Below are 23,241 nucleotides of genomic sequence, written 5' to 3'. Positions count from 1 at the left end.
CAGCTGGGGCCTGAATCTTGGGGGTCCTGGCACTGAAGGCATGAGCTGGCCTCAGTCAGGGCCGGCTCCAGCCACTAGTGAAGGCAGCAGGTGATTGGGGTGGCCAATACAAAGAGGTGGCACTCCATTCGGTATCGGGGCCGCACCTCCGGCTCTTCGGCGGTAATTCAGTGGCGGGTCCCTTGGTCCCTCTCTCCCTCTTTGAGCTGCCGCCTGAGTGCTGCCGAAGAGTAAGAGAGGGAGTGAAGAACCCACCGCCAAAGAATGAAGCGGTGCGATTGAGTGGCCGCCAAAGTGCCGCCGATCACTGGGGTTTTTTTGGTTTTTTTTTTGCCGCTGGGGGCAGCAGAAAAGCTGGAGCCGGTCCTGGGCTCAGTGGGTACATCTGCACTGCAGCTGGGTGTGTGCCTCTCACACCGGGCAGACAGACACATGCCAGCTCCACTCAATAGCAGCGTGGCCATCGCAGCTGGGAGACGGATGGGCTAGTCACTAGAGCTCAGAGCTGGGGGATTAGGAGGGCTGTACTTAGATGACTAGTCATGTCACTGCCTGGGACACAACGGCCACACTTCTGTTTTTAATTCTAACTCGAACAGAGCTAGCACACATCTGTCTGTCCAGGCTGGTTGCTTGGAGTGCTCAGCACTCCGCAAAGCAGGTCCTGGCTAGCCAACTCTGTTTGCTAATGGCTTCACACTTTCTTCTCTGGCAGATGTTCTCGGTCCAGTGGATCTTAGGGCCACGCAGGTAGAAGCAACGGCAGAATGTGGCCCCCGTGTCTAAGGGGGGAGAGTTACACACTGTTGTTGTGAGCGGCTGCTGACGTATTGGGTACAGGCGCAATTACGCTTGTTTGCATGTTATTGTTCTGGTAATATAAAATCTGTGCTCCAGAAATAAGACATCGTCCATCCATCTGCCAGAAGCCCCATTCCGTGGAAACCGGATACTGTGTCAGCAGCCTCACCTGCGCTGAATTTGGAAAGTGCTGGGTAAATCCAAGAGAGGAGTGTGTGCATGGGACCATCCAGCCAGGACCCTTTCAGCAGTGAGCGGTAAAGACACACTGTGGCTGCGAAAAGGGCCTGATGCTTTAGCCAAAGCTGCTTAATGTCACATTTGATCTCTCATGCCTTGTGAGCTGGACTTTCCATCGCGTGAGCTCCCCAGGCTGAAAATAAACTCACCGACACGGAGGCCAGCTTTTGGTCAGTTCTGCAGGCAAGGGTTGTGGAAATTGGCATGGGGAGGGCTGCATCTCCTGGACGCTGCCTCCTCACATGTTCACGCTCACATAGCATCTCTGGGACAACCACGTAGCAATGGCTTCCATGGAAAAGGCTCTTAGGAGAGCACAGAAGGGTGCTTAGCTCCCTTCAGTGAAACCAGGCACAGCTCTTTGGCTTCCTTAGAGCCACAGTCAGGTATTGGCTGTGGGTGGACATGTGCCGCTGGTGAGAAAACACAGCCGAGAATTTCCAGGCTGCCTCCAAATCCTACAGGTTCTTCCTGCAGATCCTCCCGAAGAGCAACCCTTTCCTGTCCCGTGGCTAGAATGCTTGGCAGCCTCTTCTCCACCACCCTGGCACCTGCCTGGTCCTCATGCGGCCCATTCTGCTGCAATCACCTTCCTGTCCCATTGCCCTGGCTGTGTCACCCCCACTAGCTCCCCCTCGATCCATGCATCTCACACACAAGCTTCTGGGCCTTACTTGTAAGGCCCTGCACAGCTTTGCCCTTCCCTCTGCTTGTGTAAAATGTCATCTCTTGCCACCTTCCACCTCGTCTACTTCCTTTGCTCTTCCACCAACACCAGCCGCTTCCTTGATACGCCCATTGGCACTTCTGCAGCCTCTTCTGTGCTGCCCCTTGTGCAGGAAGCAACATCCCTGAACAGATCCCGCAAGCCCCTGCCGTGTGTCCCTTCACATCCCTCCTCACTGCTGCTGGCAGCCGATGGTAAATGGGCCGCCAGGGTTGGCAGGCGACCAGCAAAGGATTGTATATTCTGATGACTGACCCCTCCTCCCCCGTCCCAGGTCAGTGGTTTGATCCATTTACTTCTTGTGTCTCGTCGTTCTTCGGGGCAGGCACTGTCCTTTCCAAGTGTCAGTACAGCGCCTAGTTCAACGAGGCCTTGATCCTGGCCATGGCTGCTGGGCGCTGCATGAATACTAGGCAGTGCTACAGATATCCCTGCTCACCCTGGCAGCAAAAGCCTACAGAAGAAACTGCAAACAGGCCCAGCACCCCCTTCCCAGTCAGCCCCTCTGAAATCACTGGCATGGCATGTGCATCCTTACTGGTGCAGTGTGGGGAACATCTGCTCTAACGTGTCTCATGAGAGCTCAGTGCCCACGACTGTATTTGGGTTCCTGCCTATACAGCCCCACCAGCCTGCACGGCACTGAACAGACACGCCCCTGCTGCAAAGAGCCGCACAGACCATACAGGCAGACCTAAAGGGCCTGGCGAGGTGAGCCAGATGCAAGATTTTGCTGGTATCATTCCACCCAGTCAGATTTCTCCTCTTGCAAAGGAAAGTCCGTGCAGCAGAAACTGTGGCCTAAAGTGCTGCTTAGACAAATTAGTGGATTTTAATAATAAGCCTGCTTAATATCAATTAGCACTGAAGGAATGTTCCATGCTCTGGTCCATGGAAAACCCCTTCTGGTGAGTGTGTTGATGTGAAATGATCTTTGGTATCCCTTAGTACAGAACCTGCCTGAGATCCCAGCATCATGATAACGGCCCACGCACCTAGACAAGTTGCTCAATGAGAGAGTCCCTAGACTATGCATCTGAGCCACGCGCTGTGCAGTAAGGAGCCAGTCTGACTCCAGGCGGTGGTAACAGGAGGAGCAGGACACTGATTCATTGTGTTTATTAAAACTTTAAAAAGCAGTTGGATATTTTGATCCCACAATTTCCACACTTTGCTGGGACACCCTAATTCACACTTGGTAGAACTTCATTCCCGTTGTGTAGCATCTTGCTACAGGGAGTCATAATAACTTCACGCGCAGTGGAAGGTTCGGTTCAACATGAGTAAAGTGATCACATTCCAGCCCTCTGTGAATCTGTCGTCTCTGCAAACCTGTCTCTCCTTCCTAGGCCCAGGGCCTCAGAGACTAAAGTGATCTGCTGCTACCAGGTTCTTTTAGCTGCCTAACTCAGGCTGAGGTTAACTTGCTGTTTGCTGCCAGTTGGTGGCAGCTTGCTACTCATTTCTGTACATGCACCTAGGGGCTTGTGTGTTGAGATAATAACAGCAACTTCCAGGCTAAAATCGTCTTGGCCAGCTCCCACCCAGATCTGGATACAGACTCAGAAAAGCAAGCACTGACTATACAACACCAAAAACTCAAGCAAGCTGTACTAACGGTTACAGGAGGCAGCTGCGTGCGGCAGGGAGGTGGGAGCTACTGGCAACGTCCCGTCATCTTGTTGCAGTTTGTGGTGTTGCCCTGCCACGCATGAGTCTGTAACAGCCGCAGCCCATGGCAGGAGCCAGGAATCCCCATTCCTCCAGCATCAGTGGGTAGCTCGCAGGCACAGCGGTGCAAGAAACTGTGCCACTAAGGTAGGCAAGTCGCCTGGGTGCAGAGCCCCTCACTCCTGGCCCGGATGCTCCCCAATTGTCCACTTGGCTTTTACATCCCGCAGAGGTGCAATGTCTTCGTAGGTGGCAGTTTGTTCGATCTCTAAGCCCTGTGCAAAGGAGAGGGAGACTGAGGAGGAAACGTTCCCAGGGACCCGGTTCGGCCATGCGATACGCCCAGGGGCCTCCCAGGGCTCACCCGTTGCTGCGCAAGCCGAGCTTAGGGTGGAACTGGGAATTCAGTGTGATGGTAGCTGGCAGAAGAGCTTTACCAAGGCTGACTCCGCGCCACCAGCCCCAGCCCTCCCTCCCTCCCATCTCCAAGGCTGGCCTGGCCTTGCCAGCTTCAGGCTCATTCCCAGGGATATAATGGACTGGTGCCTTTTTTGCTTCTTCATGATTTACAGAGAACCTGACAGGGTTTAGTTGTTTCCTTCTGCTTATTTTAGATAGAAATTCAGGCCTTGTCTACTCTGGCAGACTCTGTAGATGACCGGAGAACTAGTGGCACTATGACAGCCCTAAAGTCTGAGAGGGGAAAGGATTTCAAGGCAAGCTGTTTGAAACGCTCAGGTTTGCATGGTTTGTTAGTATTTATTTAACTCTAATACGTAGGCACGGGAAGTAGGGCTGCATGGGATGATGCAGCACACCTACGTTTTGTGCCAGCCCCAGGGTCCCGCCCAGGGATAGGACCAGCTGCTAGCTCTGCATGCAGGGTCCTGGCTGCCAGCCCGGGGTCCCGCTCAGCCACTGGCCCCATGCCTGGGGCTCCACACCCACCCCTAGCTGTGGCCCCAGCCTCTGCCGCTTTACCCCTGTCTGTGTCTCTCCCCTCCCAGAGCCACAGCCTTGCTCCTGGCTCCAGCTCTAGGGGATGCTGGGGGGTGCAGACAAGGCGAGGTAAGCAGAGATGCAGCTCAGCACCGTCACTCCAAAAACGATTCCAGCATCACTTCTCCAATACATAACACACACTTGGGAGAAAGGACGTCAGTCTTAAAGATCCACTTCTCCTCCCCTTCAGCTCGCAATGTACATCTGAAACCCTGCCCTGCCCAGCTCACTCTTCAAAAATATTCCTATTATATTAACTATTATTAACCTAATTAACATGATATTGTTAACTTACCTCATAGGTATGGTCCTCATCAGAGCTGGCCTTGCCGTCACCCTAGTGGGAAGGGAGAAGCACAGGATATTGTGGTGATATTCCTTACCACAATGTTCTGCTATTGCTGGGCTCTCCCTGGGTTGCTACCAGAATGTCTGTGTCATTAAATGTTTCCCCCCAAAGTATCCCAAGTGGGTGTAAAACCAGGGTGTTGCCAAGCACTGCATGATGGGGCAGCTGTGCCCTCGGCGGAGTGGGGCCATCCAAGAACAGACCCACTCAGCATGGTGTGTGTGAATGGCCTGGGCATGTCTCCTATTGCGATGTCCTGGGTTTACGCTGAGTCCTTGGTGTAAACCAACCCAGGTTAAGCCGTGTGATGCACTCAGCACAACCCAGGTGCCAGCGATAACAGTGAGCTGTCTGGGTGCCAGGGGCCTGCGTTCGCCCGAGCCATGCCAGCCCCACCCCAGATCTAAGCCTGAGGTGTGCACCGTCAGTGCCCAGACTCCTGATGACAGTTTCCCTTGGAGGAGCCAGGAGACATAACTGAACCGCTATCAGAGGCGACATATGGGGGGCATGCAGGGTCATGTGTCCCCCAGATTTGCTCACATGGGCTGAGCATGCTCAGTAACACTGCTGAAGCTGGCTGCCCTCACTCTGCCCCCCTCATCTCTGCCCTATCCCCACTAACCTATTAGACCCAGATCTTCCCAGGGGAATTCCAGATGCTTCCAGGGCTCCCCGGGGCTAAATGCTTTATTCCTCCAAGCAAAGGAAGACAGATGTTCCTCCCTGAGGCCTGGTCTACATTTAAAACTCAGGTCAACATAGCTGCGGTACTCAGGGGTGTGAAAAATCCACAGCCCCTGAGTGCTGCAGTGGTGCCAAACTAACCCCCAGTGTAGCTGCAGTGAGGTCAGTGGCAGACTGCTTCCATCACGCTAGCAACCGTCGCCCAGGAGGTAGAGTTCCTAGCATGACGGAAAAACCACTTCTGTCGCCGTGGTGTGCGTCTACACTACAGACTTCCCGCGGCATAGCTGGGAGCTGTAGCTCCTGTAGTGTAGACGTCCCTGGCCTACACCTTTCGACAGCCAAGAGGGGCCACCAGGCTGAGGCAGTGCAACCCCTTGCTGTTCCTCCAGGCCTCTGCCAGCTGTTGGTGGGGGCCCAGATGGCAAAATCCCATATAACTCCCCCCTAATTGCGAAGCAGTGGGTGGAAGGGACTAGCTATCCTCCATCTTTTGCATTGCCTCTGGGACCTAGCCCAGGTACCTCAGTTCTCAGAGGAAGCTGTCAGGAAGAGCCCATTGGCTGAATAGACACAATGGAAATGGAGCCTCTTGTGACACAGCTCTATATCCCCCCAGCGAAGGCGATACGCCTGCCCTGGTTCCAGGGCCATTAGCCCTCTGCTCCCTAGAAAATATAGGAGACTTCTCCCCATCCTCAGCACAGCTCAGAGCGATGGCTGGGAGCCTGGGATGATGGTGACCAGACAGGCCTAGAAACGTGGTCCCCCAACAGGTCATGCTGAGACATTCCAAGATGCCTCACACTATGGATGGTCAATGCACATCCTTGAACGGTATTTCAGTAGGAGGAGCCCAATACTCACTTTCTCCAGGAGCAGGAGCATGGGGACGCTCACGAAGATGACCAGGAGAATGGACTGGATCATGATGATGATGTCTTTCACACTGTTCCGTCTCTGGACCTGCTCAATGGTGCTGAAACCTACAAATGAGGCAACGGCAGGAAGGTGCCTTGAACCCTTTGCAGTGTCTCTCCCAGACGGGAGGAGCAGGAGCTGGCTGGAATTTTGTTACAGAACAGCTGTAAGGGCCTAGGAGGAGGAACTTAGCGTGAAAGGGACGCCTCGCCCTTGACTCCGGCTCCAGAGCGCACCCCAGCGTTCTGCATGCAGTAGTGAGTGAATGGGTGAAAAGAAAAATAGATAAAGGAAATTCTTTTAAGAAAGAAAGAAAGAACGATGCCTGCTTTGCTTTCACAGCAGCCCCCTTTGCACCCAGTGAGCATCACAGACTTGCTTTTCTGATGGAGAAAAACCTCTCAGTTGATTCAAGAGCTTCCCTGACTGGCTGTTTGCTGTGACCTCTCATCAGCACCTCTTCTCTCCTCCTCTCTGTACTTCTGAGAGCCTCTCCTCCCTTAGGAGTAGTGATTCATCCCCTTTTCCATACTTGCCCCCATCTACCTAGCCTGGGCCACTAGCCTGCAATGTCACCTGCTATTGTGATTTTCTCACTAGTCTCATGATATTTGGTGCTAAATCCCAGCTCTGGGAGTTAGGTGAATACACAAGAGTGTCAGCTTTTGGGGGTTTTATGTTTGCTTGGTTTGTTTTTAAAAGTAAGTACATGACCTCCCAGGCATGGATAAAAGCTTGAAGACACTAACCCTAAAGGATCCAGACCCAGAAGGGAAATAAAGAGAACACCAGTTTAAAATCTCATGATTTTAAGTCCATCTTGTGATCTGTGGGCATGGCAGTTGATCTGTGAGTGCTGAGGGATGGCCAGCTCCATGGGCCCTGCTCTGGGGATGGGGAACGTCTCCCTGAAATGCTGCCCAGACAGCAAAGCAAGTAGCCTCCCCATGCCACACAGAGCTGGGCTTGCAATGGAAGGACCTTGTCAGCACCACCTCATGGGCACCCAGGTCACAGGTCATTCAGGGCAGCAAACAGCCCATTCTGAATGTGACATGCTCAGAAGGTGACAAGTGCAGGGCATCCAAATGACTTTTCCTGGCCTTCCAGGTGAACCTGGTGGTATCTGCACCAGAGACTTGGCACCAACCCAAAGCACGCGCTGTCCCCTCGACACAGTGCCTTGGGCATGCTACTCCCATGTGTGTGTGACGGAGCCCAGAGCAGCACCACAAAGATATACAACCCAGTGTGAGGGACTGGAGCCAGTCCCAGAGCCATTGGCCAGGAGAGCTAGGGCTTCCACTCCATGCAGCCAATGAAGTGGGCCTGTAGCCCACGAAAGCTTATGTTCAAATAAATTTGCTAGTCTCTAATGTGCCACAAATACTCCTGTTCTTTCTGTTATCAGGGTAACAGATAGGTCTCAAAATGTAACTGTGAACAGGGAATCAGCATTGAGCAGGTGTGTTTCCATCAGAGTTCTGCAGGACTTGGTTCTTGGCCCTACACTAATTACCACGACATTATTAATGACCTGGAAGAAAACACAAAATCATCGCTGAGCATGTTTGAGATGACACGGGAAATGGTAAGTAATGAAGGGGTCAGGACACTGATTCAGCGCAGTCTGGATCACTTGGTAAGATGGGCACATGCAAACCATGTGCGTTTTAATACAGCTAAATGTAAATGGGCACATCTAAGAACAAAGAATGCCAGCCATACTTACAGGATTGGGGAGGGGGCCAGAGCCGTAACTAGGTATTTTTGCGCCCGAGGCAAGAATATAAAATTGCACCCCCCCCAGGGCCGGCTCTTCGGTGGCAAGTCCTTCAGTCCCTCTCGGAGGGAAGGGCCTGCTGCCAAATTGCCATTGAAGAATGAATGAAGCGGCGGCAGTAGAGCCTGTGATTTTGGAGGGTCTAACTCATGATTTTTGACTGCTTGGGCTGGTAATGTTGCTTCCAGGATGGTCTTTGGTTCCAGTCCAGTTCCAATCCAGAGAAGGACTCACAGGTTAAGAGAGGAGGGAGGTGCTGGATATCAGCAGTGGCCACTAGGGATCAGCATGTGTCCTGAGAATGCTGGGAGTTCAGGTCTGCATGGCAGGATCAGGGGTGGCAGGTTTGTAGAAATGTTGGTGGTCCACAGAACTCGCCCCTGCCCAAACTCCACCCCAGGCTCTGGGAGGGAGTTTGGGTGAGGGAGGAGGTCTGGGGTGCAGGCCTTAGGCTGGGGCCGGGGATTGGGGTGCAGGCTCTGGGAGGAAGTTTGGGGATGGGAGGGCTCCAGAGGGATGGGGTGCAGGTGTGAGGGCTGTGGGTTATGACTGCATATGAGGGGTTTGGAATGTGGGAGGGGTTCAGGGTGAGAGTAGGGGTGAGGGCTCTGTCTGGGGCTGGGAATGGGAGGGTTGGGGTGTGGGAGGGGCTCAGGGCGAGGGTAGGGATGTAGGAGGTGAGGGCTCTGGATGGGACTGGGGATAAGGTGTTTGGGGTGGTGGAGGAGCTCAGGGCTCGGGCAGAGGGTATGGTGTGGGGTTGAAAGCTCTGACTGGGGGTCTGGGCTCTGAGGTGGGGCAGGGCTGGGGATGAGTTTGGGGTGCAGGCAGGCTGCTCCGGGACAGGGGCCAGAGAGGAGGACTCCCCCCAGCCCTTTCCCTGCTGGCAGCAGCAAGCTCTGGGGGAGAAGCCCCCTTTCCTGCCCCCCCAGCAGCACACTCACCCACACCACTGTCTCTGCATGTGCTCCTAGGGCCCCTCTCAGGTCCAGAAATCTCCCTCGCTTCCCTGTGGTGGGTGCTGGGGATGCTGCATGCGCCTCCCCCCCTGCTGTTGCCCCTGACTGTAGCCTCACTGGGGGTGGAGGATGGGGCTGCCTCCTTGCCCAACATAGGGCAGGAGTGGTGACTGTGGGGGGGGCCCTGAGCTGCTGGAGGGTCCCACTGGAAAATGAAAGGGTCGAGGGGGAAGGGCAGGCTCAGAGTCAGTCTGCCCTGGCTGTAGTGGAGGGGGGCACTACGACCCAGTGGCAGCAGTTGCTGAAGGGAGGCAGCATGGAGCTGCAGGGGAGAGAGGGAGGAGCAAGTCGGGGCTGGGGGACATTCGGGGAGGGCGGGGGGGAGATCACCCGGGTTATAAATATCTCTGGGCCAGCGGCTTTTTTTCCATCTCCGCCACTTTGTGCGCCCGAGGCAAGTGTCTCCCTCGCCTCGCCCTTGCTGTGGCACTGGAGGGGGCTGCCCAGGGAAGCAGGGACTCTGGAAAAGGTTTGAGGGTCATCGTGGTTAATCAGCTAAACATGAACTCCCAGGGGGACACCTTGGCCAAAAGAGCTACTGTGAGCCTGGGATGTATAAACCAGGTAATTCTGAGTAGCAGAAGAGAGGTTATTTTACCTCCGTATTTGGCACTGATGCAACCACTCCTGGAATACCGTGTCCAGTTCTGGTGTTCACAATTCCAGAAAGATGATGATACATTGGAGAGGGTTGAGAGAGGAGCCAGGAGAATGATTAAAGGTTTTGAAAACCTGCCTTGTAGTGATAGACTCCAGAAGCCCAATCTATGTAGCTTAACAAAGAGAAGGTTCAGGGGTGACTTGATCACAGTCTGTAAGTACCTACGTGGGGAACAAATGCTTGGTAATAGTCAATCTAGCAAAGAAAAGTCTAATATGATCCAATGGGTGAAAGATGAAGCTAGACAGATTCAGCCTGGAAATAAGATACCCATGTTTAACATTAACCATTGGAACAACCTACCAAGGGTCATGGTCATCTCTGGCAGCTTTTAAATCAGGATTGGATGTTTTTCTACAAGATCTGCTCTAGGAGTAATTTTGGGGCAGTGCTCTGACCTATGTTATGTGGGAGGTCAGACTGGATGAACACAGTGGTTCCTTTTGGCCTGGGGAATCTATTCATTTATTTATTACCTGTATTGTAGGAGTGCCTAGCTGGTTGGTGCGAATGGCAGGAGCTGACCCCAGTTCTCTGTGATAAAAATATGGCAATCAAGTTAAAAGGTAGGGTGGATAAACATTGCAATTCAACCCATCTCAATGTACAGGACAGAGACTTGGCCACCTATGGGAAAGGCGTTCAGTATGTTCTCTACCATGGGAATGAAGATGTTGAGATGGTTAAATGGATGGACATGCTATAATAGGAAATGGAAAGAAGTTGTGAGGGGCCTAATGCAGATTTCCCCAATTGAGAACAAGTTGATGGAGGCTAGGGTATGTTGGTGTGGTTGTGTCCAGTGGAGACCTGGGAGTGCTATTGGTAGGATGACCCTTTCAGTGATTGGGGGTGGAAGACAAGCAAGGAGGAGGCCGAAGAATAGGTACGTGAAGCAGATATTGTAGAACTGATAAATGAAATTGTTTTTAATTGTTCACTTTATTAATATAACTTCTGTTCACCATTCACTACACTTGCCTACATTGTAACTTCTGTTCACTGTTTGCCATATTGTAATTCAAACCCCATTTTAAAACGCTCACTCCATTTTGTAAAAGCTTCCTCCAATCTTCATTCTTGCAAACCCTGCTGTAATCTTATTAGTTTAGTTTAGATGTGTGAATGAGGCATGTATGGATGATGAAATCAGGCTCCGGCCCCAGCCTGTCCTGATGAAATAGAGTTCAAACATCACCGGCTGAAGATGCAGACAAGAGCCCTAACAAAGTAAGGGCTGGTCTACACTAGGGAGTGGGATCAATCTAAGATACGCAACTTCAGCTACGTGAATAGCGTAGCTGAAGTCGAAGTATCTTAGATCGATTTACCTCTTGTCCTCACTGTGTGGGATTGATGTCCGTGACTCCCCCTGTCAACTCCACTACCGCCGCTCGCCCTGGTGGAGTTCCGGAGTCGACGGGAGCACGTTCGGGGATCGATATATCGCGTCTAGATGAGACGCGATATATCGATCCCCGAGAAATTGATTGCTACCCGCCGATACGGCAGGTAGTCTAGACGTACCCTAAGAAGAGTCCACCCTAAAAAGGAAAGGTACAATAGAAGGAAGATCAAAGCCAGGTCAGAGGCTGAAATCACGCCTGCAATTGACGGGTGATCAATTACCAAACCCAGAGGCAGCGTGACACAGCAAGACCTATAGACTCTGGATTCAAACTGAAGCCTACAAAAAGGATGGGTGAGATGGGAGACTTTGGAGGGTAACATTCTGCTGCCAACATGGAACGACATCGGTGCAGGCCCAACAGAGACCCAGCTTGTCCTTGTGCCCGGCTTTCCTGGCCAGTTACCGCCACAAGCTACGAACCCAAGCTGCAAAATCAAGCCACGAACTCAAGCTATGTCCAGGACTGGAAACTATGCGGCAGCTGCAGAACATCTGATGGATGTGTGTGTGTGTGTATAGATATTAGGTATAATGTGTGTGTATAAGGATTAAAATATTAGTTATTGGTCATAAATCAAATTGTGTTATCATAGTAAATGTGGCATCTTTGTCTTGCCCCCTGAAAAGAAGCTGTGTAGTTTTGTCTGTACAACAGTATCTACAGAAGTTAGAGACACCAATTTGCACAACAGCCAGTCGTACAGTCACGAGTTTTGGAAGAAGGCTATACAAGTCCCCAACCCCAAATAGGGAAGTGGCAAGAAAGAGGAAGAAGATTGTGGTAGCACCTGGGAGCTCCCGTCATGGATCAGGACCCCATTGTGCCAGGCACTGAATAAACGCAGAACAGAGGGATGGTCCCTGCCCTAAAGAGCTTACAGTATAGGGGATGTGCCAGCAATGGCACTTGCCCCATTGAACTGCAGGGATGACTGGCACCTTCATTCTCCAGGGTAAGCAGCCTGTTCTCAGTTAGACACCTGGTTCTCCAGGCCGAATGTCCTCAGGTTGGTAGGTGTAAGTTAGACATGTAGTGTGAGTATTCACACCCATAGTGCAAGTTCTCTGATCTTTTGGATTTTACAGTGTGAAAAGGGGCTTTTTTACACAACCTTTCTGGAATGATAATATTCTTATCATTTCCTGGGTATTCTGGGACTGCGCTTATGGGCCTCATTCCTGCTTGGCCCCATTGTGCAGAGTGCTGTACAGAAATAGAGGCAGACACAGTCCTTGCCCCAAACAGCTGACAGTCTCAGCAATGGTTTGCACATTTGTTCCTGTGTTTCATAGCTTCCAGCACACAGATTCATAGAGTCACATGCATCCATAGATTTTAAGGCCAGGAAAGGCCATTAGATCCTCTAGTCTGCCCTCCTGCGTAATACAAGCCAGACAAACTCTCCTGTGGATTCCTGCATCTAACCCAATGGCTTGTGGCTGAACTAGAGCGTATTCTGAAGGGGAGAGAAATGGGAGCTGAAATAAGTCAGAAAGCATGCGAAGAACCTTGGGGCTCAATTGCCACAATGGGAATGGCTGAAGGCCCAAATGGTCCCTTTTATTAATCTGGATTGGGAAGTGCCAAATGTCTTACTGAAATTCAAACCCACCCTGACATACCCGGCATCAGAAGACAGGGCTCCTTTGCTGTTGGGATCTGTGCCACAGCCCCTTCTTGCTGTGTGGCTGCTAATGGATCCAGACGGTTCTGTATTGCCATGTCAATGGGTCAGACTGGGATTTTCAAAGCATCGTCATTAAGGCTAAGATTCTGTCATGGCTATTTTTAGTAAAAAGGCTTGTGACCTGTCCATGACTTTTACCTTAAACAGCCATGATAAAATGGAGAGCTTAGCTGTAGGGTCTCTACACTGCGTGAAGCAGACAGGCAGCTGCGGGGACAATGGCGTTGACACCCTTTTTATAGTGGAGGTGCTGAAAGCCAACAAAACTATCCCCAAACTTTTTATCTGCCAGAGCTGAGGCCAGGAGCAGGGCCGTATCTCCAGGAGGGGAGGGGGACATGAAGAGGGATAAGGGGGCCGAGGCTGGGGGCAGGTGTGGGGCCAGTAGCAGAGCCCTGTGTGTGGGACCGGCAGCCAGGACCCTGCATGTGTGGCTGGGAGCATGGCCAGTAGCTGAGACACCATATGCACAGCCGGCAGCAGGGACCCTGCATAAAATCTGGGGGTGCTGCAGCACCCCCCACACCCCTACTTCCCGCACCTATGTGCGGGGGCCACTTGGAGCTCCAGGGTCCCCTCTGCCACCTGCGGCGGTCACAGCTCCCAGCCACCATGGGCTGAAGTCACGGAAGTCACCGGAAGTCACAGATTCCCTGTGACTTCGTCGACCTCTATGAAAAAATCAGCCTTAATCATAAGGGATCCCACTGGAGTGGGAGCTAGATGCCAAATCCCTTCGGCGCCTTTGAAAATTCCATCCAAAGGTTTAAAGTAGAAAACTTGAAAAAAATCCGTATGAGATAGGTAGATAGATAGATATGTGTATGGGGACAGAGGGACAGATAGATAGATGGGTGTGTATGGGGACAGATAGATTAGATGGGTGTGTGTGGGGACAGGTGGACAGATAGATAGGTATGTATGGGAATAGATAGATGGGTGTGGGGGGGACAGATGGACAGATGGGTGTGTATGGGGACATGGGTGTGTATGGGGACAGATGGACAGATGGGTGTGTATGGGAACAGATGGGTGTGTGGGGGGACATATGGGAGTGTATGGGGACAGATGGGTGTGTGGGGGGACAGACGGGTGTGAGGGGGGACAGATGGACAGATGGGTGTGTATGGGGACAGATGGGTGTGTGGGGGGACATATGGGAGTGTATGGGGACAGACGGGTGTGAGGGGGGACAGATGGACAGATGGGTGTGTATGGGGACAGATGGACAGATGGGTGTGTGTGGGGACAGACGGGTGTGTGTGGGGACAGATGGACAGATGGGTGTGGGGAGGACAGATGAGTGTGTTTGGGGACAGATGGACAGATGGGTGTGTGTGGGGACAGATGGGTGTGTATGGGGACAGATGGACAGATGGGTGTGTGGGGGGACAGATGGGTGTGTATGGGGACAGATGGACAGATGGGTGTGTATGGGGACAGATGGGTGTGTATGGGGACAGATGCAGAGATGGGTGTGTAGGGGGACAGATGGGTGTGTGTGGGGACAGATGGGTGTGTGGGGGGACAGATGGACAGATGGGTGTGTGTGGGGACAGATGGGTGTGTGTGGGGACAGATGGACAGATGGGTGTGTGTGGGGACAGATGGGTGTGTATGGGGACAGATGGACAGATGGGTGTGGGGTGGACAGATAGGTATGTTTGGAGACAGATGGACAGATGGCTGTGTGTGGAGACAGATGGGTGCGTATGGGGACAGATGGACAGATCGGTGTGTGTGGGGACAGATAGGTGTGTTTGGGGACAGATGGACAGATGGGTGTGTGTGGAGACAGATGGGTGTGTATGGGGACAGATGGATAGATGGGTGTGGGAAGGACAGATAGGTATGTTTGGGGACAGATGGACAGATGGGTGTGTGTGGAGACAGATGGGTGTGTATGGGGACAGATGGACAGATCGGTGTGTGTGGGGACAGATGGGTGTGTGTGGGGACAGATGGACAGATGGGTGTGTATGGAGACAGATGGGTGTGGGGGGGACAGATGGGTGTGTATGGGGACAGATGGACAGATGGGTGTGGGGGGCACAGATGGCCACATGGGTGTGTGTGGGGACAGATGGACAGATGGGTGTGTATGAGGACAGACGGGTGTCTATGGGGACAGATGGACAGATGAGTGTGGGGGGGACAGATAGGTGTGTTTGGGGACAGATGGACAGATGGGTCTGTGTGGGGACAGATGGACAGATGGGTGTGGGGGGGAGAGATAGGTGTGTTTGGGGACAGATGGACAGATGGGTGTGTGGGGGGACAGATGGGTGTGTGGGGGGACAGATGGACAGATGAGTGTGTATGGGGACAGATGGACAGATGGGTGTGTGTGGGGACAGAAGGGTGTGTTTGGGGACAGATGGACAGATGGGTGTGTTTGGGGACAGATGGGTGTGTATGGGGACAGATGGGTGTATGGGGAGACAGATGGGTGTGTTTGGGGACAGATAGATGGGTGTGTATGAGGACAGATGGACAGATGGATGTGTATGGGGACAGATAGGTGTGTGTGGGGACAGATGAACAGATGGGTATGTGTGGGGACAGATAGGTGTCTGTGGGCACAAATGGGTGTGGGGGGGACAGATGGACAGATGGGTGTGTATGGGGACAGATGGGTGTGTATGGGGACAGATGGACAGATGGGTGTGTGTGGGGACAGATGAGTGTGTGTGGGGACAGATGAACAGATGGGTATGTGTGGGGACAGATAGATGTGTGTGGGCACAGATGGGTGTGGGGGGGACAGATGGACAGATGGGAGTGTTTGGGGACAGATGTGTGTGGGGGACAGATGGACAGATTTGTGTGTGGGGGGACAGATGGACAGGTGAGTGTGTATGGTGACAGATGGACAGATGGGAGTGTTTGGGGACAGATGTGTGTGTGGGCACAGATGAACAGATGGGTGTGTATGGGGACAGATGGGTGTGTGGGGGGTAGATGGGTGTGGGGGGGACAGATGGACAGATGGGTGTGTATGGGGACAGAGGGGTGTGTATAGGGATAGATGGACAGATAGATAGATGGGTGTGTCTGGGGTTAGACAGAGACAGCGATAGCGCATCTCACCTATTACTCTCAGTTCACTCCCACACGTGCGTATCCGTCCCAGATTGTGAGCCAGGCTCTTATTTTCACACAAGTAAATGCCGTTGTCTTCAGGCTGAATTTTGCTGAAGATGATCATTACAAACGACAGATTCCTCTCCTCATACACCCTCGGGCCATTCACATCTATCACCCGGGGGGTTTTGTCCTGTCCAGTCATTTTGTACCACTGCACGTCGTCTGAGTTGCGGGAGTGGCAGATGAAGTGAACTTGGGTGTTCTTTTTGGCAGCGATGTAACGAGGGTGCTGCCGGAAGTTTGAACAGACCATATCTGAGGAGGAGACAAAACCAGGCCAGGAAGGTAAATTGATAACACTGCATCTTATTAGCTCCTCCAGTTCTTCCCTGTGATGTCTGTGGGCTAATAGGGACCATCCCAGGGCTACTAACGCAGCATGCGTCCTGGCAAATGACTGGAAACGCTCACCGAATGCAGAAATGTAGGTTGACATAAATTGCGATAGGAAGGATTACAATGCTGTGGGTGTGCAAACTGCAGCTTTGCTTCTGTGGGCACCAGCTTCTGGGCGAGCATCAGGCACGGGGCACGTGCCAAAGCTCGTAGCGCTCGTGGAAGTTAGAGTCTGAAACACTACGCAAGTCAAGATGTGCACAAGGTTCTCACAAGGCCACGATGTGACTGCCCCACACCACACATACTGCTGCTATTACACTGCACAGAACCATCACTAAGTTTCAATGGAAACATTTTTGACCAGTTTTAATTATTTAAAGTTTGCACAGCCATTACATTTCTATGAAGTGACGAAGAAATATATCCATTCTGTGTTTATTCTGAAGTCATTCATAGGAATTTTTAGCAGTTAAATACTAAATTGCTGAGTTACATATACACAGTATTGCATTTGTATTCAATTATTCCTTATAAGTAGCATTTAATTCAGCTGCTTCAGAAAATCATGAATAACCACTACTCATTTGTAACACTCAAGGACGCTTTTCCTCTCTAATGCTAGCCGCTCACAGCTGCTAATTTAGTTATTTGATTTTATCGCTTCCCAGGTTATTTCTGCCTTTCATAATTATAAAACAACGAATAATTTGGAAAAGACAGAAAATCAAGCAGCTAAATTAGTAACTGTGGGCAGCTTACATTAGAGAGGAAAAACCTCTGTTCCTAACCCCTGTGGTATCTCACAGCACACTAGGAACAGAGCAAAGCTTCAGCCTTAAACAGTATCAAACAAAAAGCACCATAGTGTTACGTTTATCGTCAATAGCCTTAGCTCACTTCTCCAGTATGCAGGGGCAGCTCCAGGCACCAAACGCATGCCTGGGGCGGAAAGCGGCGGGCGGTGCTGTGCCGGTTGCCGTGAGGGGGGCAGTCAGGCTGCCTTCAGTGGCATGCTTACGGGAGGTCTGCCAGTCCCATGGCTTCAGCAGCAATTCGGTGGCAGGTACGCCGAAGGCGCGGTACCGGTGGACCTCCCACAGGTGTGCTGCCGAAAGCCACCTGACTGCTGTGCGTGGGGTGGCAAAATACATAGCGCCGCCCCTGCCAGTATGCAATGTGTCTGATTACAATGAGGGGTACTGAGCTACTTTAAGGTTCCTTTGGTTCAAAATCCCACCATCGCGAACCCAAGTCGTTAAAATGTGCACTGTGTTTCCCTTCGATGAACCGTCAATGGCGCTAGAACAATTGGTCAGATCTCGCTCCCAGCATTCCAGTCTCACGAGCAACTCTGCATCTTTTGAAGGCGTTTTGGTCCCCAAGGCCAGTTCCCAGGCTGATTGGGACTGCAGCATTTATTTTCTCGGAGGAGAGGAGCTATAGGGAACACTGGTATATGAATTGGCCCTAGTGCTTTTATTATAATCACTGTCATTGATTCGCATTGTGGCAGTGCCCAGTCATAGGGCTGACTGGCACCAGGTGAGTCTCTAATTGTTACAGTACATATCTGCCCTCCCCAGCCAGGCTGGCTCTGGGTCAACACCTTGGGAAAAGTCCAGTCGTGTCTCCCTTCCCAGTCACATAACAGACCTCCTGTAGCCAGCTTGGGCAGTGGTACTGTACAGATGAGACTCTACCTCTGTCTGTGAAACTCAAGTGGCCGGTAGTTACACAGCTCCTCTCCCTGTGTTTGATTGTAGCACCTAGAAGCCCCAGACATGACCCTGCCGGGCACTGCACAAACCCAGAGCAAATCACTAATAGATCTTAGTCTCCCAGCACCCCTGAGCCGGGGACTCTGATCCCCGTTTTACAGAGGGGCAGCTCAGGTGCAATGCAAGTCAAGTGAGGAGGCCGTTGGCTGATACGGGAACTGAAGGGAGATTTTCTGTACCCCAGTCTGCTAGACCATTTCCCCCTCCCAACTCTGCATGCAGAGAACCAGACAGCCCGGGGTGTGTTGTCCTCCATGCTGCTCTGTGTGCATGTCCCCCGGGCACTCTGGGAGAGCTGCCCTGACTTCCCCAGCATGCACTGGTACAAACACTGTTCAGCAGCATGGGAGATGTTATCACTTGTCTGCATGGGAAGGTTGCACTGATTTAAGATAAGGAGTGAATTTAAACCAATTCAGTAAAACCAATGCAACCCGCTGTGTAGACATCCTTATTTTGGTACAGCAGCTTTTTTTCAGCTTAGCTTAAGTCTATGAAGAACAGGTTTAAGATAAAGCAAAATAAGCCATTCTCTTAAATCGAAATAAGAGCATCCTCACAGGGGGTTGCACTGATTTAATTAAATTGGATTAAGAACAGATTTAAGTTAAATAGTTGCAACTTTCCCATGTAAACAAGGTCTCAGAGCAAAACCACTTCAGATACAAATGTCTTCTGTGGTTCCCCTCCTCTGAGGAAATGGCAAATTCTGTAGCCAAAGTCCACATGTGACCAACAAGTGGAGCTGAAGGGACTGAAATATGAGGGGAAATATGCAAATTTTACAGAGGCTGGGAATTGCTTTCACATTACTAGGGCTATTCGAAAAGGAACATATTGATTATAAATTGTTAATAGAGAAATGAGTAGTGGTTTGAGTTATAAGTTTTTGCAATGGTTTAAGCATTAAATATATTTAGGAATGAAACAGATAATTTACCATAATGGGAAAGAGACAGGCAGTAGCTAGGAACCTCAGCTAACTCATCCTCTTAAAATATTTCTAGGAGTGGTTTCCATGTAGTGTTATAGGAGTTATTTGGGGTATTTTAAAATCACTTTCTATCATTACTAATTCCATTTGATTAGCTACTTTTCTGTCTTGTGCTTTGCAGCATAACATTTCATCTTTTTCACTGGACTGCATCTATGTAATCACTCTGTTGCAGAACAGAGTAAAAGAGATCCAGGCAATGACAAATCTCTCCAGCCCCTAAGCTCTGAGGTCAGACCCTCAGCTGGCGTAAAGCAGCACTCCAATGGAAGATCTGGCCCTCAGGATCTACCAGGTGGCTGCAGCTGGGGACTACAGGTTGGAGCCACCAGCTGAGTTTCAGCTTTAGAGGATTTTCATTTTCTCTTAACCTTGCAGTGAGGGAGGAGGCACCTGAGAGGTGTACTAGGCAAAACACAAGCATCACAAAGGAGAGGATTCACTGTATTATACAGCTGTACTGACCTGACTTCCGCAGGGTGGTGTTTCTTGAGGCTGAGATCTCACCTGAAAGACAGGAGACGAACAGAAAAAGCAGCTCAGGGTTAGGGTTAGGGCCCATACAAGTCCCTGGCATTTGGAGGCTCAAGGTGCTATGGGAGCCAGGGGCCTGACACTCCCAGACATTCTGTCTCTAACTTTCCTCTGCGGCAGCAGGCAGCGTGGGTTGGAGGACGTGTCTGGGGCTGAGGGTCAGGTGGGCTCCAGTACTGACTCACTGGGTGGCTTTGGGGTGGGGGAAGGGGACAGTCGTTGCTCACCTACCTTCGGTGGGTGCCCAGAGCATTAACTATCTGACACCTGTGAGCGCACACCACACTGAACACACACCACATGGCCCCAGAGTGGGGCTGCTCCAGTCCTCTGTCACAGGGCTGAGACTCAGGGCAAGAGGCAGGCTGGGCCAGTGGTTAGAGTGCTAGCCAGGCCTGGGGCTTGAGTGAACTCAGGACGGCACCATGCTGGGGTTGATACACGCTGGCTAGCGTGGTGGTTTAGCCGCTAGCCGGGGCCTTTGGAGCCTGGGGGCCATCTCCTGCTCTGCTACAGACTGTGTGAACTTGGGCCTTGGTTCCCCAGCTGTAAACCAGGGCCGAGAGGTGGGGCTGACAATAAAGCCATTAGCATGTGAGCCCAGCTAAGCACCCCACCTCACGAGCTGCTCTAGAGTCAGGCCCCAGCCTTATTTCAACGGCGCCAGCATTACAAAAACCAACTTTAACAGACTTGTCAAGAGAAGTGGAGCCCATAGGCCAGGAACTGCCTGGTCTCCCTGCTGTGACCCTCACCCCTAGAGCTGCCTGGTGGGGGGGGACAAGTGAGACAATTTTCCCCAGGCCCCACAGGGGCCCCCATGAGAATATAGTATTCTATAGTATTGCAACTTTTTTTTATGAAAGGGGCCCCCGAAATTGCTTTGCCCCAGGCCCCCTCAATCCTCCGGGCAGCCCTGCTCACTCCACACCCCTCATATGTCTTAGGGCCTGCTATATGGGGTCACTCACAGAGTTAATCCAAATTAACTTCTACAGTGAATTAGTTAAACCGTATTTAAACCCTGTGTGAACACTCTGATTAGGAATTGAAGTGGCCTGAATTCGGTTTAGCTTGGAAGTACAGACTTGTTTCTTTGGGGCCCAGCCCGAGTCTCTCTATTGGATGTGCAAAGTGCTACTGCATTGTGTAAATAAACCATGAACATGGCTGTGTCCCCCAAGAGGGCTGGTGTGGGACTGGAACGCAGGGTATGACTACACTGCGATAAAAGACCCACAGCACAGCTGCGGCTGGCCCAGCATCTCCCCTGACATCCTGCAGCGGCTGCACCACTTCCCCAGTGGGGCAGATGGGCAGGAAGCACTGTTCTGTTTACTGAGTCGCTCCAGTGCACAGCTCACTCCTTTGCTATTTCTATGAAAATTGATCTGGGTGGTCAGGTGAAATCTGACATGTAGCTTTACTCCGTGGTTGTCTGCCAGCTCCTCGCCCATTCGGGCTGTGGTAATAACAATTCAGAGTAATGGTTTAATCATAGAAAGTGAATGTTGACACTCTATAGCTGTGCCCCTGCTGTTCACCTTGTTTGTGAAAGTTTGTACGAGCGGACGCCTCTGTGTATTAATGTTCCCAAACCACCTGTCATCTGCTCCTTCCATGGGAAGAGAGGGGCTTCCAGTTAATCTAAGCAACAGCTGCCCAGGGCGCATGCACTGCTACTCCAGTCACATTGGACAGCAAGTTGTAGCTGCCCAGCATTTCTCCTTAACCAGTGCAGCCCTAGAGGGGCTCCAGCTACATGAACAAGGGAGATGTTACACTACCTACTTAGCAAGGTTCCCAAGAAACACTTGGCAGGGTTTCACTTCTCTTTCCTGGTTACCCATCACCGCAGCATCTGAATATCCCCCAAGCTTCGGTGGCTCTAGCCTCCACCCTGGGAAGCAGGCCAGGGCACCACAGCCCTTGTTCAGAACACACAAAGACAGGACATAACTTGGCCAAGGACATGCAGGATGCCTGTAGCACAGCAGGGAATTGAAGCAGGGTCTCACACAGCCTAAGCCAGGGACCTAAACTTGGCACCAGTCGTCTCTCTGCTGGCTGGTTGTTTCGTGGGTTAGAACTGCAGAGCCCAACAGTGAAAACGCCACTGTCGCCTTAGTGAGCAAAGGGCTGAAACCAAGCAGAGCCTGGACATGCCAAGGGCATCACCTAGGCTAGTGATTACTTTCCCTGGGGTCCCACCACGCTGGGCAGCCCTGAGGCCAGAGTTCCTGCCTTGCTGCGTATGCTGTGAAATCCAGGTCCTGCCTTCCTGGGAAAAGTTTGCTGTGTGCAAACAGACACTGAAATGATTTGAAAGATGGAAGGCGTTTGGGTTGAAAAGCTTAGAAACAAGTGAGTGACATTTGAGATCCCGTTTCCAAGTGAAGCTCTTTAGCGTTCCAACCCAGGACCAGGTGCAATGGGAGAGCTTTCAATACTCTGTTGGCAGAATCTGCGTTTAGGAATAATTCCAATAAAGAGTTAATGCTGACTACACCAGCCAATAGCCCCAGTAAGATTAAAGAACCGTGAAAACCCTACCTGAGATCAGGACTAACAGGCAGAGCTGCATGCGGAGAGCTGCCAGACTCTTGCAGAGGGAAGCCATTTCTGAGACCAAATGGTAGGAAAACATCAACACTCCGGCCTTGTGCCGCAGCTACAGAAACGCCGCTAACTCTCCAACCGGCTTCTTCTTTAGTGCTAAAAATTACAATGCTTTAGCGAAGCAAGACAGGACTTTCCTGTCGATGTAAATCAGGCCCTGCCGGGACAGTCCCAGGGGCTTGGTTTAGCACAGACTCAGATATGGGCTGTGGCTATGCAGTTGAGTGCATCTTTCCCACCCCTGGGTCAGATGCAGAGACGTGTCAGCAGGAGCAGGGGAATGTAAATTAGTCTCCCTTCGGTCATGCTACACCGGAGTTGGAGGTGTGATTTCCAGCTCAAGGAGCCCGGCCCACACTAGCTTTGATCGTGCTAACTGCAGTGTATCCATGGCGGTGGGAGCAACAGGAGGACTCATCTGGGACTCAGGGCAGCCAGCCCCTCCTGCCGCTATGCTACACATCTGTGTTTAGATGCCACCTTGATCAGAGCTAGCGTGGGTATGTCTCCTCCAGCTGGGACGGACACCTTCCCGCTTCAGTGCGGACAAACCCTTGCACACCGACAAAGGTGTAAGTGACACAAATGAATCCTCCTTAGCCCAGATCCTCCTGCAGGCAACAGCGTGAGTCTGGATTCATTGAGTCACCTCCCACAGCACTGGGCAGGCACTTCCCTCGCCAGCTTCGCATGTTTCAGACAGACTCGTGGCACTTCTGCCTGGCCTTTGCAGAGATGTGAGGAAAGCCCCGACCAAACCCCCCAGCGCTGGCTGGGATGGAAGCCAGCATTTGGCTGTTGTTATTGCTGCATCCCCCCAGTTCTGGTGTCCTCTGCTTTTGCCCTGTGGTGTGCAGTGATTGCTCAGTG

At 51.7% G+C, this 23,241-nt stretch overlaps 2 protein-coding genes across 2 annotated transcripts; one reads left to right on the top strand and one right to left on the bottom strand.

Moving 5' to 3' along the window:
• Positions 1–2,872: 2,872 nt before the first annotated feature.
• Positions 2,873–22,478, bottom strand: CD79B (CD79b molecule). Its single transcript, XM_050935098.1, has 6 exons — positions 22,306–22,478; positions 19,684–19,725; positions 16,051–16,362; positions 6,345–6,463; positions 4,737–4,778; positions 2,873–3,714 (listed from the first exon to the last, which is right to left on the bottom strand). The coding sequence occupies exons 1-6, from the start codon at positions 22,397–22,399 to the stop codon at positions 3,616–3,618; spliced, it is 708 nt and encodes a 235-aa protein (XP_050791055.1). The 5' UTR covers positions 22,400–22,478; the 3' UTR covers positions 2,873–3,615.
• LOC127040647 (uncharacterized) lies at positions 13,520–15,730 on the top strand. The gene is made up of 5 exons (XM_050935092.1): positions 13,520–14,104; positions 14,213–14,618; positions 14,810–14,907; positions 15,105–15,413; positions 15,573–15,730. Exons 1-5 carry the CDS (start codon positions 14,077–14,079, stop codon positions 15,662–15,664), a joined length of 933 nt encoding a protein of 310 aa, XP_050791049.1. The 5' UTR covers positions 13,520–14,076; the 3' UTR covers positions 15,665–15,730.
• Positions 22,479–23,241: the final 763 nt, after the last annotated feature.

Source organism: Gopherus flavomarginatus, chromosome 25 (assembly GCF_025201925.1).
Source record: "Gopherus flavomarginatus isolate rGopFla2 chromosome 25, rGopFla2.mat.asm, whole genome shotgun sequence".
NCBI classification, from domain to species: domain Eukaryota; kingdom Metazoa; phylum Chordata; order Testudines; family Testudinidae; genus Gopherus; species Gopherus flavomarginatus.
Note: the sequence above shows the minus strand (reverse complement) of the source record. Positions and strands in the feature narration are given on the sequence as shown.